Source organism: Leptosomus discolor, chromosome 27 (assembly GCF_034619465.1).
Source record: "Leptosomus discolor isolate bLepDis1 chromosome 27, bLepDis1.hap2, whole genome shotgun sequence".
NCBI classification, from domain to species: Eukaryota; Metazoa; Chordata; class Aves; order Leptosomiformes; family Leptosomidae; genus Leptosomus; species Leptosomus discolor.
This window is the reverse complement of record NC_141417.1, coordinates 2,744,131-2,760,474: the sequence shown is the minus strand read 5'-3', so window position 1 is coordinate 2,760,474 and position 16,344 is coordinate 2,744,131. Positions and strand designations below refer to the sequence as shown.

The 16,344-nt window shown below is 51.3% G+C and overlaps 1 protein-coding gene across 1 annotated transcript in view; it reads left to right on the top strand.

Annotated features, from left to right (window-relative positions):
* Positions 1-16,344, top strand: part of LOC147413508 (axonemal central pair apparatus protein HYDIN-like) — a 119,338-nt gene that overhangs the window by 20,871 nt on the left and 82,123 nt on the right. Inside the window, exons 8-10 of the mRNA XM_086478735.1 lie at positions 1,438-1,621; positions 10,578-10,677; positions 14,927-15,045. Of these exons, the coding sequence (XP_086334861.1) occupies positions 1,438-1,621; positions 10,578-10,677; positions 14,927-15,045 (403 nt within the window). The remainder of the gene's footprint in view (positions 1-1,437; positions 1,622-10,577; positions 10,678-14,926; positions 15,046-16,344) is intronic.

Here is a 16,344-nt window from a genome sequence, read left to right as displayed (position 1 = left end):
CCCAAGGGTAAACTAACTTATGCCTCAAGGGGTATGGGTGCTTTTGAATGGTTTAGGACAACTAAACCATCCCCAGCATCATGGTTTGTGTTGCTGGGCTTCAGGGTAATGGGGACCCTGCACAGGGGTGTGACCCCAAAAGACCTGGTTCATTAGAAGGTCTGTCCAGGGGTTTGCTCTGTCTCCCTCCTGCAGGACTCTCTGGGATCTAATGGTGGAATTACTGTCTGTGGGCAGAGCTTGAGCTGAGGGTTGCTTATCTCGGTGGCTGGAAGCCCTCCTCATGCCCAGCACTGTAGGTCAGCCATGGAGAAACGTTTCCCGTTGCACTCGCTCCCCGGGGAGCTCGCCAAAGCACGTAATTTTGGCGCTGGTGACAGCACTTGCCCGAGGCTCTGTCTGTGCAGCTGGTAACGTCCCTGACTGTATTTCCTTTCTAATTGTGTTGGGATTTAGCTGGGTGATGATCGCTGTCCTGTGTATACTGCGTTGCCTCCATTTGCTACCTATGGAGCCTTCCACTCATCCCCCCCTGAGCTGTCACTTGTCACTTGTCACTTGCTGGTTCTTCATGGCCAGGGGACTGCAGCGTGAAGAGGGGACAGCGATATGCCAGCTAGGAAGCAAGTGCTTTGTAGCAGTGCTCTTCTCATCTCTTGGTGGTGATCCTTAAACGCTAGAATGATTTCTGCTACAACTGCTGAGGGAGGGTGTGTCAAAGCTCTGCAGAGAAGGCCAAAAAGAGGAACAAGAGAAGGTGGTGCAAGGCTAGATGTAAGGGTTTGGATTCAGAGATGCTGGTCCTGGCTTCTTTATTGGGTGATGCCAGGCAAAGCCCCTTCCCCTCTCAGCACCTCTGTTTTCATGGATATAAACCCATTAATTTCACCAAAGCAGTGCAACGCCTGAATTCATTAGTTTGCTGTCAAGTGCTCTGGGATCCTCTGGTGGAAGGCAGCACAGGGAGCAGAGAGCAGACAGTTTGTTTATCCCTGCAGGTCCAAAAGGGAAGAAAAAGAGCGATGCTAGTAACCTGCAGCTGAAACGCAGCTGCTTCTCCCGTTCCCGGTGAAGCACTGCAGTGAGTGCTCCTTGATCTGCCTCCCGCGAGCAGCTCTATGGCAGGAAAAGCCAGTTCAGGTGGCTGGTGGCTTCTCCACCAGTTGTGGCAGTGGCTTTGAGCCAGGAGGCTCTCCTGAAGGCTGCTGGCTTTCAAAACCCTCTTCTTAACTTCGAAGCGTGGAGTAAAAGTACTTGCCATGGCGGCAACCAAGTGAGAATGTGATCCCTGTGGGACCCCGTGGCTCGGGGTCAGCCCCTGCTGAGCGGCTGCGGTTCCTCCCCGAGGGCTTTGCTGCCCCTGCACTTGGCGACAGTCTCTGCACACGTGGTGCTTATTAAATTGGCCGCTTGGTTTGTCTCTCCCCGGGGCTGCAGGCGGTGTCGCGGGCTGCTGAAGCAGGAGGAGGACGAGAAGGATTATTGTCTCCAGGAGAGCACGGTGGACCCCACTCTCCGAGAACACCTTTCCCTTCTCTACCACACCTTCCGGCACCGGAGGGCGAAGGTGCCAGACGACTCCGTGCTTTTCTCCGACGACATCTTCACCATCGAGCCGGCGGTAAGCGATAGCCGAGAACCTCTCTTCCTCCTCCTCCCTGAACGAGGTCACGTGGCATATCCCCACATCAGCTGGCTTGATGTGCCGAGAGAGACGCCGTCAGGTGTCTGGTGAGGCGGGGAGAGCTTGTTGTGAAAAGCATTTCTGAAGTGTGGCCTCCTGACAGGCTGCAGGAGCCTGCCTAGAGCTGAGCTCTGCTGCAAGGGCTGTAAATTAAGGGCTCTTAACGTCTGTCCTTACAGTGTTCAGGTGTATCCATTATTACATGGAAGGGCTCACCTCCCACGTAGTGTGTGGGGATTAACGAAGGCGATTAGAGCACTGTCCGTTCACATGTTGACCTGAGGAATGAAATGGTCCTCTGTGGAAAGGAGGCCAAATTTAATCACAGAAATACCAGTCCCTTTGTATAACCTGGATGCATACCACGTCCGAATCTCCCTTCCAGTGTCATCTGTGAGCCTGGACACAAGGCTGGCAGGTTTAAACGGACTTTCTGAGTTCTGTTGCACATAAGAACAGAAGAAATTGCTCTTGTGCTTACGCAAGCAAAACCCCATGTCCTTCAATCAACCAGAGCCCTGATTCTGAGTATTTGCGTGGTCTGAGACGAAGAATGCCTGCTGTCTGAGCAGCACAAAATCCCTTCTCACTTGGACTAGAATAATCCCAACCTCTTCTTCCTTTTAAAAGAGGTGAAAGTATTCTTTTTTTTTTCCAGGGAAGGGGATCATGTTCTCTCCTTGGTTACTCCTATAGCCCCTCTAAGGCTGAGAGCCACCAGTGTCAGCACAACTGTAGTTTCACAACCCTGTAGCCTACAGCAGCGTGATGTGACCAAGGGAGCAGCAGTGTCAGAGCAGTAGGAATATTGTAGAGAGCGGGAGCTGATCAGCTGGGCGTTAAGAGCATCCTGCACTGTGTCAGAGCTGGTTTTGGTCCCCGAGCTCCTGCTTCATTCCAGTCGGGCTATGTCTCCACAAGTAGCTTAACGTGCTCTGGAGCTCCTGAAGTGCAGTCAGGTGAGGTCTAGAAGTCTGGCTGCCCACCGTACTGAGTGCTGGTGCTGCCTGTAATGATGTACAGACATAAAGCGTAGCCTGGCCTCAAGTCTTGAGTGGAAACCTTTCCTAAATGGCCATGTTTGTTACACAGACGCTCTGGGACTGAATGTAAGTGAGTTACTGCAGGAGTCTCTCCCCTTCTGTCTTGTCCAGCATTCTGAATCTTTTGATTTCCGTTTATTCCATTATTTATGGAACAATCAGTTTCGCATTCAGAGTTTTGCTCATGTCTCTCTTCCCTCCTGGCACGTGGGTGTCTTTCTGTCAAATGATAGTAAGTATTTTCTCCTCTTTATCCAACGTCGAATCTGAAAACCTGCTGTTCCTGACTTCCACAGCCACCTCTCTGGTGACGGCCCTGTAACTTTTCGCTTGGAGGGACACCCTTCTTGCAGTGCCATGTAAATCTGCTGGAGAGGCCCCCCAGAGCTGGGACCTTGCTGCCTCAGACCTTTTGGCCCAAAGTGGCTGCTCTCTTCTTCCCACCCGTCACTTGTGGTGTCCAGGAGCACCCTACAGAAATCATCAAAGCCTTGTAACAAGCGACTGGAGGAATTAATTGCTTCCAGAGGTGAGGAAGCTGGTGGAGGGATAGTCTTGGAAATGTTTTCTGGGCAGGGTGGCTTTGCAGGGTTTGTGCAGAAGCTTTGCTGTGTGAGTGGACCAGTAGCTGCCAGTATTTTCAAGTGCTGCTGTCTGTAGAAGCTGCAGCAGGTCCCTTTGGCCTGTATAGGGTTAACTTGCTGGTGAAAATAATAACAAAAAGAGGAAGCAGTGATTTTGGAATGACCGTGTGACCATGAACACTTTGAGCAGCGTCCAAGCCTGTGGGAAACAAGCTGTTAGGCAACTCTGACTTTCTGAGTGCCTCTCAAGTCTGATTTCATTTATTTCTGCAAATACACGTGGTATGTCAGCAGAAGCAGCCGTGGTAGAAGCCCAGGTGGCTACCAAGGGGTAAGTCCTTGCTTTTTGCTGCATCCTCCCCAGTACAGCTTAGCTATAAGTGACATTGGGGACATCTGGAAGCTGACTCCTTGGAAATGGAAAGCAGAGGAAAGGGAGGACAAGGATTTGTTACCATTGCAGCGACCTTGACAAGTCATCACTGTGCTGTCCTTGCCTGGTAGTGACTCCTCAGTGTCATGTGTGGGCCGATGGAGGTGGTCTTCAAGATGTCCAGGTTATGAAACTGCTACTGGTGTTGACCCAGAAGTTGGGCCAGGAGGTAGCGGCGTTGTTTGTTCCTCCAGATCTCCCCCTCAGCTGGGGAACCAAGCTGGACCCTGTCCCAATGAGAGGTTCCTGCAGAGCACTTCAGCTTCTGGCAGAAAGCGCCATCTCCAGTGGGAGCTATGGTGTGTCCCACAGCTCGCTGTGGGTGCAGTTACTTACGGAAAGAGGCAGATGTTGGCTTTGGCACTGCCTTTCTCCTAAGTGCCCTGAACAGGATGCACTTTGGGTGTCATCTCAGTACTTCTGTTGCCAGGTCTCTTTGGTTTTTTGTCTGCTTTGAGCAGGGATTTCCTTTCCGTGGATCGCCTTCCCCCTCTGCAAAACAAAGTAGGTGATTTGGCCAACAGTTGGTGGTGCCCAGCTTTTCCAGACCGGCCTTTTCTTACTCAGCCTGGTGGGGGTGTAGGAGATTCTCATTGTTTAGGGGCTGAGGGAGGGGAAGTAGGTTCTGCATCTCTTTAGGATTGAGCTCTTGCACAGAGATCACTTCCGTAGCCGTGAGTCACGGTGTGCCGTCCCCTCCCGTATCACGTTGCTTTCCGCTGCAGCGAAGCCAGGGTACAGCAGCTGGAGCGCTTGTGCTTTGTCATCGTACATCCACCGCCTGTATTTGATGCCACCTGCCAGTTGCAGCCTGTCTGAGGCTGACATTAAGCCAGAAGTGTTGCACCATGGTGTTCCCAGCACTGCAGTTTTATTTCTGTCCTGGTTAGCATCCATGGCAGTTCTCCACGCTCTGACTCAAGTGCCATCCTATAGAGAACACGCCAGGCCAGGCAGACTGCCGGCTTCTGAGGTGTCCCGAGGCTCGTGCGCGTGTAGCAGTAGCCTGCAAGGGTGGGTAGTGAAGCATATCCTTTTAACCAGCAGTTCTTTCTTCCCTGTGTGGTAGCAGGAATGTGAGGAACCTCTTCAGCAGCCGATTTTCATTTCCCCGGAGAAATAACTCACAGTATTGTCTAGTTTTGTAGTCTGACATACAGCAGTAATGAAGGGAGAAATGACAAAAGTTTCCCAGAATAGTGATGTCTTTAAAGAATTTGTTGTAGCCAGGGAATAGTAGAAGAAAGCGTAACTGATTATTTCTTCTTGCCCTCCGCCTTTGCAGTCAATCGGCCCGGCTCATAGCTTCACTGACAATACAGGGAAGCTGTCTGTGGATGTGCTGCCAAAAGTTTCTGTCCAAATCCATGGAATCCTGCAGAATGGTGATTTCCTATCAGGAGCTCAAGAGACTTGAGTCTGTTAACTGCTGGTGCAGGTTTTCTTGGGAGTGAGAGTATGAGTGCAAGGCTCCAGTAATAATGCTGCCTGAGGATTGCTCCAGAGAGCTCTGCTGATGCATTGAAAAGGGTGGGTTTTACTGCTTGTCCGCAGGCTTGTTTCCCCTGGTGCCTCAGAGGAGTCTCATCTGACTGTGCCTTGGGATCCAGCAGCTCTGCAGACGTACGGAGACGTGTCCCTTGTCGGGATCTTGGTGCATCACTGAGTGGCTTCTTGGAGCATGGCAAGACATCCTCCCCGGCAAGGGGGGTTTGTGCACTGCAACCTCATCTGTTTAGGCTGTAAAAGAAGAAATGACACCAGCCCAGAGCTCTAGGCTCCCTCCTGTCCTGGTTAATTATAGAGCGTACAGAGAGGTCCCAGCAACACTGCAGCAATCCCTGTGGTCTTGGCGGTATTGAGCAAATCATCCCACCAGGGGCTCAGGCACTCCGAATAACGCCTGCAGGGGCTCATTTCCCCTGCCTTGCAGTTTGGAGATGGACGCTTGCAGCGTTCTCCCAGGTCCTTGCTGAAGCTGTCTTGTTTTGGTGCAGTGGAAGTTGACTGTTTTGATGTTTGGTTTGGGTTATCTTGGGCCAGGTTCAAATTCTGGTGTCAGACAAACGCCCTGCAGGCACTGACGCAGCTCTGGTTCCCCTTCTGACAGCAACAGTGATGCTGGAATGGGGGCAGGCCGGGACAACTAGGGCTTTCTGTGTCATGAGCAATGTCTCCTAGCCCACGTGGAGACCAGCAGGCAGCGGGGGCAGATTGCAAAGGCCTGGTGCTGCTCTCCTGCCTTTTGTGCCCACTTGCCCGTAAGCAGAGGGCAGAATGAGTCCTGGCTGGGGTAGCCAGCTCTCGGACAGGGCCTTGCCTTTGTTTGCAAGCTGGTTTCCAAATAGCTTCTGCAAAGATGCAGGCAGGCATGGTTTTCTCTCCAGGAGCTGATCTGAGATGTCCTGCTGGGCACAAGCCCTGGCACCCAGCAGGAGGCAGAGTATCGCTGCTGGCTCTGCCAGGGTCCAGCTACCTGGTGCCTATTAGATGTGTAGGGACTGCTGGGGACAGGGGTTTCATGGGGACAGGGGTTTCATGGGGACAGGTCCCAGGGTGGAGAAGGAAAGGGTGCTGAGGCAGACTTGATTCCCCAAGGTGGTTTTGTGGCAAGAGGAATTGTCCCTTGAGAACAGGCTAAGTGTGGGCATTGCTGTCCCAAATCCCAAAGCAGGCTAATCCAAAGCTGCAAAGACTGGAAGGCATTGCTCTGTGGGGCAGCTCTTGGTGTCAAGCTCAGTGTCTGCAGGGAGCCCAGGGCACATACAGAGGCTGCTTTCTGGATTATGAGATAGCACATCACCGTGCACTCCTGGGGCTAGTACACCGCTGGTGTGGTGTGAGGACTATCAGAGGGTTTTGGGTTACTCCCAGGAGGAGGGGTATCCTTATCACCTGCCTTTGACACAAAACTCAGGTGTCGCGGCTTGGTGGAGAGCCTGGGATGTTCAGCTTCTGCACTGAAGGGGAATGTAGGCTTTGTAGCCTGAGGCAACCTGCAGACGGCCCAAGTTAGCTATATAAACTTTCTGTAAGTGTGAATACTCCCACATCTGTCCTGAACGCTTGGGCATTCAGGCCTCGGAGATTCAGCGCTTACTGCTTCTGTATGTTGGGACCTCCTTGGAGAAACTGGGGCTAACGGTGCTGCCCGGCCATCGAGTTGCTCCTGGAAGGTTGTGGCTGCCCTGAGAGGAGCCCTGGAAGTACCACAGAAGCCTGGATGGACTCTGGTGGGTGAAAGCCTTGCTATGCCTCCGTTCCTGTGTGCTGTGAAACGAGGAAGTAGAATTTACTGAAACACTTTGTCTCCCTGTGCACACTCACGGCTGCAGTCAGAACTGTTGCTGTGCAAGTCGCATTAGGGGCTCAGGCACACAGAGTGTCGGTCTGTCTGGCTGCCAGAGCTCAGTGGGGGAACAGGTGAGTTTGCCATCCTGGTCCTGTCCACCTAAAGCTCAGTTGGTGACGACCAGAGCAGGACAGGGGATGTGGGTGCAGCTTGTAGGGAGACAGAGCTGGCACAAGCATCAAGCACGGGCTGTTTCTGATCTCCCCCTCCTGCCCTGCCTTCTGGCTCTGCACCACCTTCCTAGGTCCTCTGCCCTCTCAACTCCGTCCCTGTCCCTGCCTCTGGGCTCTGTGGTTGTTACCCCTCTGTTTTGGAGCACAGTAAGATCCCAGGGTTGGTTATATTTCTGTCACGGATGTGCTGGCCTTGGTGTTCATCAAATCCCAGTCAGCTAAACCCGCTCGGCTAGCAAAGTACGCTGTGGTTAGCAGAGGCATATTCATCAGGCCAATGGCTCTTTTTAATTTTCTTCCTTTCCTGCTTAGCTTCATTTTTGCTGATGAATTGTATGACACTTGCTTCCATTAATGGAGCTGTATTGCCTCTGTCAGCCTCTGAGGAATAACCAAACTGGCCCAAAGTGTCCCCAGGGCCAATATATCTGATTGCAGCACACAAAATAGACCAGCAAGTACCATCAGCTTGTGATCCAGCAGAAGCCAGCAGCCAAATGGTGCTTTGTCAGATAGTTGACCTGAAAGACTGGTACTGCTGTGTTAGGCTCAAAGAAGTTTTTCTGTCCTCAGTGGAAGGCAGGATGCTCTTAGAGTTTCCCAGGAATGATTTGGCTCTGAGTCCTCATTCTTCTTCCTAGGAACTCTGCTTTAGAGAAGCCAGCGTTGCTCTAAAGGATGGCATGGTCTAAAATCTGACTCTGCTTTTTCAGTTAGAACCTGAAGTCTCGCAAGAAATAACACAGTCCCAGCAAATCAGGTGCTCAGGTGATGGTAGGCATCGTCTGTCTGACAGCCAGCACAAAATCTAAGCTGCCTGCCCCTGGTCATCTGGCTGTGCACAGCCCTCGTAAGCCTGATGGCAGAACTGCAGTCGAATCCCGGCATCAGTTTTCACCCTCAGCCTTGTTGGTCCTCTCCTGTCTCATTCAAATCCCTTCTCCCCAGTTTGCTGTCTACAGAGCAAATGGAGACTTTCCCTTGGAGGGATCTGAGTGGCTCTTCTGAATTTGAGCTCATTCCACTCCAACTTGTTGCTGAACTTCCCTCCCTTTTACTGCACCCCTGTGTTTGGTTTTCAGGCTCAGGACGTGCTCTCCTCCCCTACCTTATGGCCCTCTCTGAGATGAAGACCTCGAGCATCATCACTGCTCTCAGCATGTCATTAATGTCCTTCCTGAGTGTGTCAGCAGCGAGTGTTTGTGCAGCGGGTGGTGCTGGTGAGCCCGGCAAGGCGCTGCTTGCTGGGCAGGAGCTGCAGGAGGGCTGTCTGCAGCTCTCTGGGCAGAGGGCCACAGCAGCTCGGGGATCAGGCAGCAGCGCTGGGCAGCTCAGCCCCTGCAGCACCCTTTGAGGAGGGGCGCAGAACGCTGGTGAGGGGAGCTGTGTGTCCAGCCGCAGCTGCCAGGCTTGAAGCAAAGGCAAGCAGCTGCCTAGTGCCTCCCCCCTCCCCAGGGGTGCTCTGCCCAGGGTGAGACCCCTGAATTCAGTCTGTTAAACACCCAGCGAGCGGCTGGTTGACGAGCACTGCTGAGGTGTTCGACTCTCACTAGCCAAGCCAGGGAAATCCATCATCTGAGTGTTTCTTCTCAGCGACTCGGCTTCGGCAAGCTCCAGGCGTCGTAGCAGGGCTTCTGTTGTTCGGAGCCCCCCAAATGCTTTTGTTCCTGTAAATCCAAGATAACTCTCTGGTTGCTTGTGAGCCCGTGCAGCGTCGCTGCGGGATCGAGGGATCCGATCCCTGGCGTGCTGACTGAGGCTTGCAGGGTGATGTCCCCAATTTCCTTCCTCAAGCAAGTGTGTTGTCGCATCGTAAGGCTTCATCTTCATCCAGTTGCTTGCTGGACAGAAACATGAAGTGCGCTTGAGCTGGCAAATGTGTTTGCTCTGGGTTTTGAGAAGAATTCAAGTGACTTTTTTCTCTCAGACTTCTCTTTTCTTGTTATTGGTTGGTTGGTGTTTGAAACAGTTTTGTCTGCTTGTTCTTCCCTCTGTTGTGTTGACTCTGTGCAGGCTGTGCATTAGGGAGTTATTTGCGGCTGCAGCCCAATAACTCCCCATGTCATCGCTCTCTAATTGGGGGGGGGGGGCTGTCCTTTGAGCTGTAAGTGCTAAGTCGATGGGAAGTATCACAGTTATTTAATATTGATGCTGCAGGAGTGCTGGAGGCTCCAGTCAGTTCAAGACCCTTCTGGACAAAGCACTGAGGATACCCAGCAGCCAGCAGAATCAAAGCCTCACTTTGTTGATAGAAAAATAACTGTTCTTTTTGTCTTCTTCTAGAAACTAGATTTTTCATTCCGTGTAGAATATAGTTACAGTTGTCAGAGGTGGCTGTATGTCAACAAATGCACAAAGAAACATTTGTTATGCTAGAGGTTAAGGGGATGTAAGCGGTGTCTTTGTTTAAACCAGTCCTAAGATGTAAGAAAGAGCCTCTAGAAACCAGAGGTGCCTCTGAAAATGCGTGGCAAGGCTCCCTGGGGCTGAGCACCAGTGTCAGGACTCTTTGGGAGAGAAGCAGAGAGGGAAGACCCCAAGGAAGCAGCAGGCAGTTGCAGACACACTGGCAGCATGGCCCAGATTTAAGGAGAAGAGCTTGTTCGTTGAAAGAGGTGTGGAGCTGTAAGGAAACCCCATCTCTTGTTGTTTGAGCCTGTGTTCAGGGAGACAGGAATGTATCTGACTGTCAGCTCCTTTCCCAGATCACCCATCAGCTGGAAGAGCCTGCGTGCTGGCTGACTGCTCACAGCACGGGGCAGAAGCAGCCATCAGCGGGAAGGAGTCCGTTCTTCATTGATCCCCAGGTGGGAGGGCTTGTTCTGCTGGGTGCTGAGTGCCCCAGCTCACCAGAGTGCGCTATGTACTTAAATACAAGTGTAGGTGGAGGGTATGAGGCAGCAGCTTCGCAACTAAGAATGAAACCATTTGATTTGCTAAATCTCTTCTGATCTGAGTAAAAGTGTTGACGTAGCCATGGTGATCCTGGGGTATAAGGGAAGGTTTGGAGGAGAGAGGTTCCTTTTCCTTAGGCTGGCTGGTACCTCTGAAGAAATCCTGCTTGGTTTGCTGGAGTGTGAGCCAGTTTGGTTGCTTTGTTGTAGCCCTGACTTAACAAAATGCCTCTGCCAGGTGCCAGTAAAGGTAAGGGGCCTAGAAAGTTTTTTGCAGTTGCTTCCAAACTCTCTTTTGTTGATAAGCATTCCTTGCTCTTCATTGATGCTCTAAATAAAGGGCACAGGGCTGTGGTTGAAAACAAGAAATGTAATGTTTGAAGATAAATGGTTTGCTGTCTCCTTCTGTTTTAGGAGGGAGAGATCTGGCCAAATTCTTCGGCTGAAGTGAAAGTCATCTTTAAACCCCGAGAAGCCAGAGTCTATCGACAAGTGCTCTACTGCGACATCTCAGGTACGGCTCCTCTGTCTCCTGCTGCCCACAGGGAAGGTGAAGCACAAATAGTCTTCCAGCCCCCTCGGTGTAGTGCCAGGAAGGGTCCGTGGTCAGCAGGCCAGGGCTGGCACGTGCCCACTGTCCCTGGGGTTTCCATGTTTCTCCTGTCCGAGGCCCTCAGGATGCCTGGCTACAAGCTTGGATCACTGATCCCAGAACAGTCCAAGCAGTGAAGGGTTAAGTTTCCATGCCATGGGTTTGTCAGCATGTGCTTGGCTGTGAGGGGTCTGTAAAGGCCAAAGAACTACAGAGCAAAACAGCTTGAGTGGACGAGCACCAAGTCCCTGTAGACCATTTCCCTCCAAGAGGAGTCTTTATTCCACGGATGCGTCGTCAGACTGCTGAGGTGGTAGAAGCTGAGTTACAAATGTGCTCCCAGACCCTGGATCACCTCCCGCTACCCAGACACAGCCAGGCCTTGGGTGGCTGAGCCCCGCTGAGCGCGGGCCGTCTGCGGAAGGACCACTTCTGGCCAGCACGTGCTTCTCTCTCTGCGTGGGAATTGTCACCTTGTGGTTCCGAGTCGATGGCACGTCTGGGCAGCATGGCACAGGGCTTGCTGCACCCAACAGGGTGAAAGCTGTCCCTGGATATCAGAGTCGGAGCAGACTGCTAGACAAGCTTTGTGCTCATCCTGTCTTACAGAAGTGCTGCCAAGGCTTTCTCTGGGAGCAGTTATCATTGACCCGCCTGAGTGACACCATTTTTGCCCTTCCAGAGGGGATGGCTTTGCTGTGCTAGCACGGGGCAGGGAACGCTTGCAGCAGGCTGCGTGGTTCGGGTTACCTTGTCCTTCCTCTCCCTCTCTGCATGGTGCTGCTTAAGGTGTTTTTCATGAGTGGGAAATGGCTGTTGGATTTCTATCCCGGGAACGTTATGGTTTTCCCCATCTAAGAGGAAAAGATGCCAGGCCCGGGGTCCTCCAGCAGCCAGGCTGCTGTTCTGGAGGGTGCTGCTGTCACTAACCCAGCCGCTTTGCTGCTCTCCTTACTGCTCTAAGCTACCGGGTACAAATGTCATGAAACAGCTTTTTATTTACACCGTAACTGTGCAGGGTTTAGTTGGCAAATGCCACCTCCGGTAATGACCCAGGGTTTGGGTTGGCAAACTGTCTTCCTGCCCAGCAGCTGCAGTTAGAGCTGGGGGAGGAAAGGATTGATTTAAGAAGCCGCTCCCAAGGGATTCCTCACTCAGTGCTGTGCTCCTGGCTCTGGGATTTTTGCTCTGGCAACGAGGGTGCCCATCACTTCGCTGCAGGGATCTCCAGGGCTTGTGCCAGGAGAGCTTTGTTTTGTTGCAGAGAAATAGGAGAACTACTTGCATGCAAGCCTTGAGCTGGTCTGGGAGTTACAGGAAACAGAGCTGGGCAAATGAGCTGCGTTTAGAAAGCGGAGCCTGCTCTTGAAAGACCCTGATGGGCCCTTGGGAGAGCTTAACTCTTCTGCTGGCTCCATGGAAGAGGACCTCGAGGAGGTGTGTGCCCCTTGCTGGGAGTATTTGGAAGCCTTGCCCCAGGGCAGCACTGTGAACGGTGCAGCTGGATCTCATGCCCCACTGGAAAGGGGTTTTGCTGGCCTCCACTTTTTTTGCAGGTGCCTCCATAAGTTGCTTAGCAGATGCTTCTGGGCGAGGTGATTTTTGGAACTGACCAGCACTGTGCAACTTGCCAAGCTGGCAGATAAGAAGTGGTTTGAAATTTGCTCTTGGCAAATAGTTAAGCTCAAAATGAACTCCTTAGTTATTCATGCAAATAAAGCCGTGGCTCTTGATTGCTGGAAGGGAGCACACGGTGGGGGCTCAGAGACCTCAAATTCTTTCTTTTTTTAGGATTTTCTGCATATGAAAATATATTGAGTTACCTCTGATTTCTTCCAAAACCCCTATCTAAGCCACTCTTGTGGGGAGAAGCAAAATCCCAGATGATGATCGCTTCTTAACCTTGTGATGTCCTGCGTCATGTACAGCTGTGGATCTCTGCTTATTGACTTGGTCAGATGGGAATCACGGTCAAAACCAGTCACAAAATACAGGGACGTTCTGAGAACGAGAAACTGAGCGTCAGAAAATAGCAGAAGTTAAGGAGTTTGGCAACCAAGTCCTGTGCTGTTGGGCCACCTACATGCCTATGTATTTGAAAGCAAGGCGGCGATGCCAAACTGTACACCCTGCGTGATGTACCAAGGTGTTATTCCTGCTGAGATCCAGAATCTTCCTCCGCAGTACCTGGTGCAGTTTTGGGACTGAGGATGAGGAGGCTGTAGCCCTCCACACCCTTGGTCTGTGTGCTGTGAGACATGTTGTGGTGGGAGCATCACAGGGCCACAGCCCAGCCGTACCCAGGCCTTGGGCGAAGGCTGGATGCTCCGAAAAGCCCCAGCTCCTAGCAAAGAGGGGGACATAGTCTCTTATTTTCCCTCTCAGCTCTCCTGAATGCTGCCCGTAGTTCAGTCTGCTCCTCCTCCTTTGGACAAGCCCTCTCTGAGGTTCACCTGGAAGGAGGAAGAGCAAAACTTTTGGGATTTCCTGACGTTTCAAGTTCAACGTAGGGGTAGAAGAAAGGATGGTTTCCATGGACCTTCAGGAGAGGATGGGGACCACCTGCAGAAGGGGAAGAACTGCCATTGATTTTTCCGATCACAGTGGCTGTGGGACATGTCTCAGCATGATCATGGACGAAAGCGTGTCACTTGGAAATCTTTGCCATTTCTTAAGAGCTTTGATGGTTTAGACATAGTTGTTAATGGAAAGTAAGGCACACGTGGTGCAAGATGAAGCAATCTTTTGCCAGTGAGCACCCAGTACTGCCTCTCTTACGGTGTCTGGGAGACGGAAATACACAGCCCTCCAGTTAACGCCTGAGCTGTGAGCTCTCATCTCTGCTGTCAGCTGGGCTTTGGCTGGACCCACTTGAATGTTGAATTCAACAAGACCTCCCTAGCTCTTCTTTTCTGGCTTTGGACGTTATCCAACATCCTCATCCCATGGCTGCAAGTCAGCAATCATTGAAAAGGTTGTTCCAGGAGAGTGTGGGGTTGGTTTTTTTTCCAAGTTGTGATTTAGTCAGTGTGGTGTCACACCTGGGCTGCTCTTTGCAGTAAGTCATTGTGGACATTCTTGAATAACTCTATAGAGAAGATTTTTTGAAAGCAACCTTCAATCCCTAATCTGTAATAAATGGTCAGCATCACACAAAAGGAGCTTGAAGGAAAGAGGAGTATTTTTGCACAAAAGCTACAGTGAAGGTTGTATACAACTTCTGGGGCTCTCTTCTCCTCCTTGTGCTACTCACTTTCCATGCAGAGGAGAACGGGACGGCAGGGAGACCCAAGCTGTATTTTGAGCTAGGATTTGGGCCTTTTGGGCTGCTCCGGTGGTTCAGACCAGCCTTCAGATGGAAAGATCTTGCACTACGTCATCTTGGCAGACTTCTGGAAGAAAATTAGCATCCTGGGAGTTTAGCTGGAAGCCTTGTGGTCTCAGTTACCTTTGCCACAAAGGGATGTGTGTATTAACAGTACATTTATGGCTTCTCTGATCTCAGTAGTTTTCCATGACTGCTCAGGGTGCTCCAGGTAAGGTGTCTTCACAAAGCTGAGCTCTTGGTATCATGGTGGGAAGAGGTGAGTGCTTCACCTTCCTGGAGATCATAGAGCCCTGTGCTGTTTAGGCGCTGCTGCAGGAGGTGAGCCCTGGAGCACCCAGGTGTGGAGCTGTATGTTGGGCCCAGGCGGTGGCTGAGCTGTTCTGCCTGCTCTAGGCAGCGCTTGGATGTGTGTGTCACCGTTAGCAGGAGCTTCGCGTTGCTGGGGCTCGTCCTTCTCGGCTCCTGTGCTGTCATCTTTGACTGGCTCAGAACAGATGGCGTGTTTTTATCTTCAGCTCTGTTTGGTGAGCTTTGCACCTTCACTGACTGGATTTCAAACCTCATCTAAGCCCATGGGAAGAAATTCAGGGGTCATGTTTTAAACTCAGCATTGCCTTTTTGGGGTGCAACCTGATGGCTAAATTAAAAACTAGCTGAAGGGATCGGTTAGAAACTAGAAACCAGCCCCAAGGAATATCTCCTGAGAGAAGGGTCCCTTATCTTCTCCTGCAACATGTAGAGCTGGTCCCATCCAGCCTGGAGTCAGGGACTGGCATTGAGGCAGCCTGGAAAACCCGGGATAACAGAGGGAATTCTTGTACTGAAATAAAACTCTCTCCTCAGGCCGTGAGACAAGGCTGCCCCTGAGTGTCAAAGGGGAAGGCATTGGGCCCCGTCTGCGCTTCAACTTTGACCAGCTGGACATCGGGGAGGTTTTTGTTGGATCAGCCCAGAGCTACGAGGTGAGCAGCAGGGGTTTGCAGGGATTGGGCTGCGTCCCGATGGCTCCCGGGGCAGCAGTGAGCCTCGGGGACCTGTGGGATTTCTGGCAACTCGGGCAGCTGTGAGCAGGGAATATTTGACGTAATAGTCAAATTGGGGGGGTTTCACGGAATCTGGATACTTTTGATGGGGTCTGAAAGGTGTATATGCTGTTTGTGAAGCCCCAGTCCCTGCTTTTTGGCAACCTCCCTTTGAAATCAGCTGGGAGGCTTCATGCAAAAAAAAAACCCACCCACTTGAAAGCCCCTTGACCCATGAAAGCAGCCGTGGGTCAAAAAGGTGAGTGTTCAGAGGCTTTTGGTTCAGCCCTAGAGGCACTGCACCTTTGTACTCTGGCTGTTAAAAAGCAGCTGGAACAAATTTACTGTGTTTGAACTCAAGTCTGTTGCAAATGCTTTTCAGTGAAGTGCCTCCTCCTGATTCCTGGGAGTCGGAGGAAAGCCATCAGCCTCCTGGCTCAGAGCTGTCCCTTGCCAACCGGTCTCTCACCGCACTTCAGACTTGGTGCATCTCTGGCTCTAAAAAGAGCAAAGCATTTCTGGAAATAAAGCAAAGGAACTTTTTACATGTTTGCCTCCCTAGCAATGGTGTTTTCTGCCAAAAAAAAAATTAGAGCACCCGAAAGAGGTAGAAAATGCGGCGATACATCAGGCCAGATGCTTTCAAAAGCTTGACCGAGGCAGGGAAGGACACATTAAGGTGTTTTCTTACCAAAATATTGTGCACTCTATGCATTTGTAATGCTGATACTTCATTGAGTCTCTCTCGATCAATTTATTATTTTCATTACTTGAGAAAAAGTGACTAAGTAATGATACTGTTAGTGCTGTCCTAAGCAGCGAGGCTGGAGGTAAACCTCAGCTCAGCATAGGATCCCTAAGTGCCGTTTGTAACTAAGGTGTAGAACACGTGAGAGGAGAGAGTAGTTTTCGAGTTACCGTTGCGGAGTTCGAGTGATGTGAAATCCAAAGCGGAGAGACAAGTCTGTGGAAGTGGCAGGATTTCACCCTGCAAAACTTTGCAGCCTACCCAAAGCAGAGCTACTTGTTTGAGGTAGTGGATCTCTCAAGAGTTCAACAAAATATGTCTTGGGTCCAAATTTGCCTTTTCTTCTAAATAATGGTGAATTTGTAAATGATTGCTGTGAATGTTTAGGAAAGAGACATTCTTTAGAGTAGGCGGAGCTGCCATGCACCTCACTCTCATCGTTTCTTGACGTGTCTGGTTGAGCAAAGACTAAGGAACTATCACATTAAAGA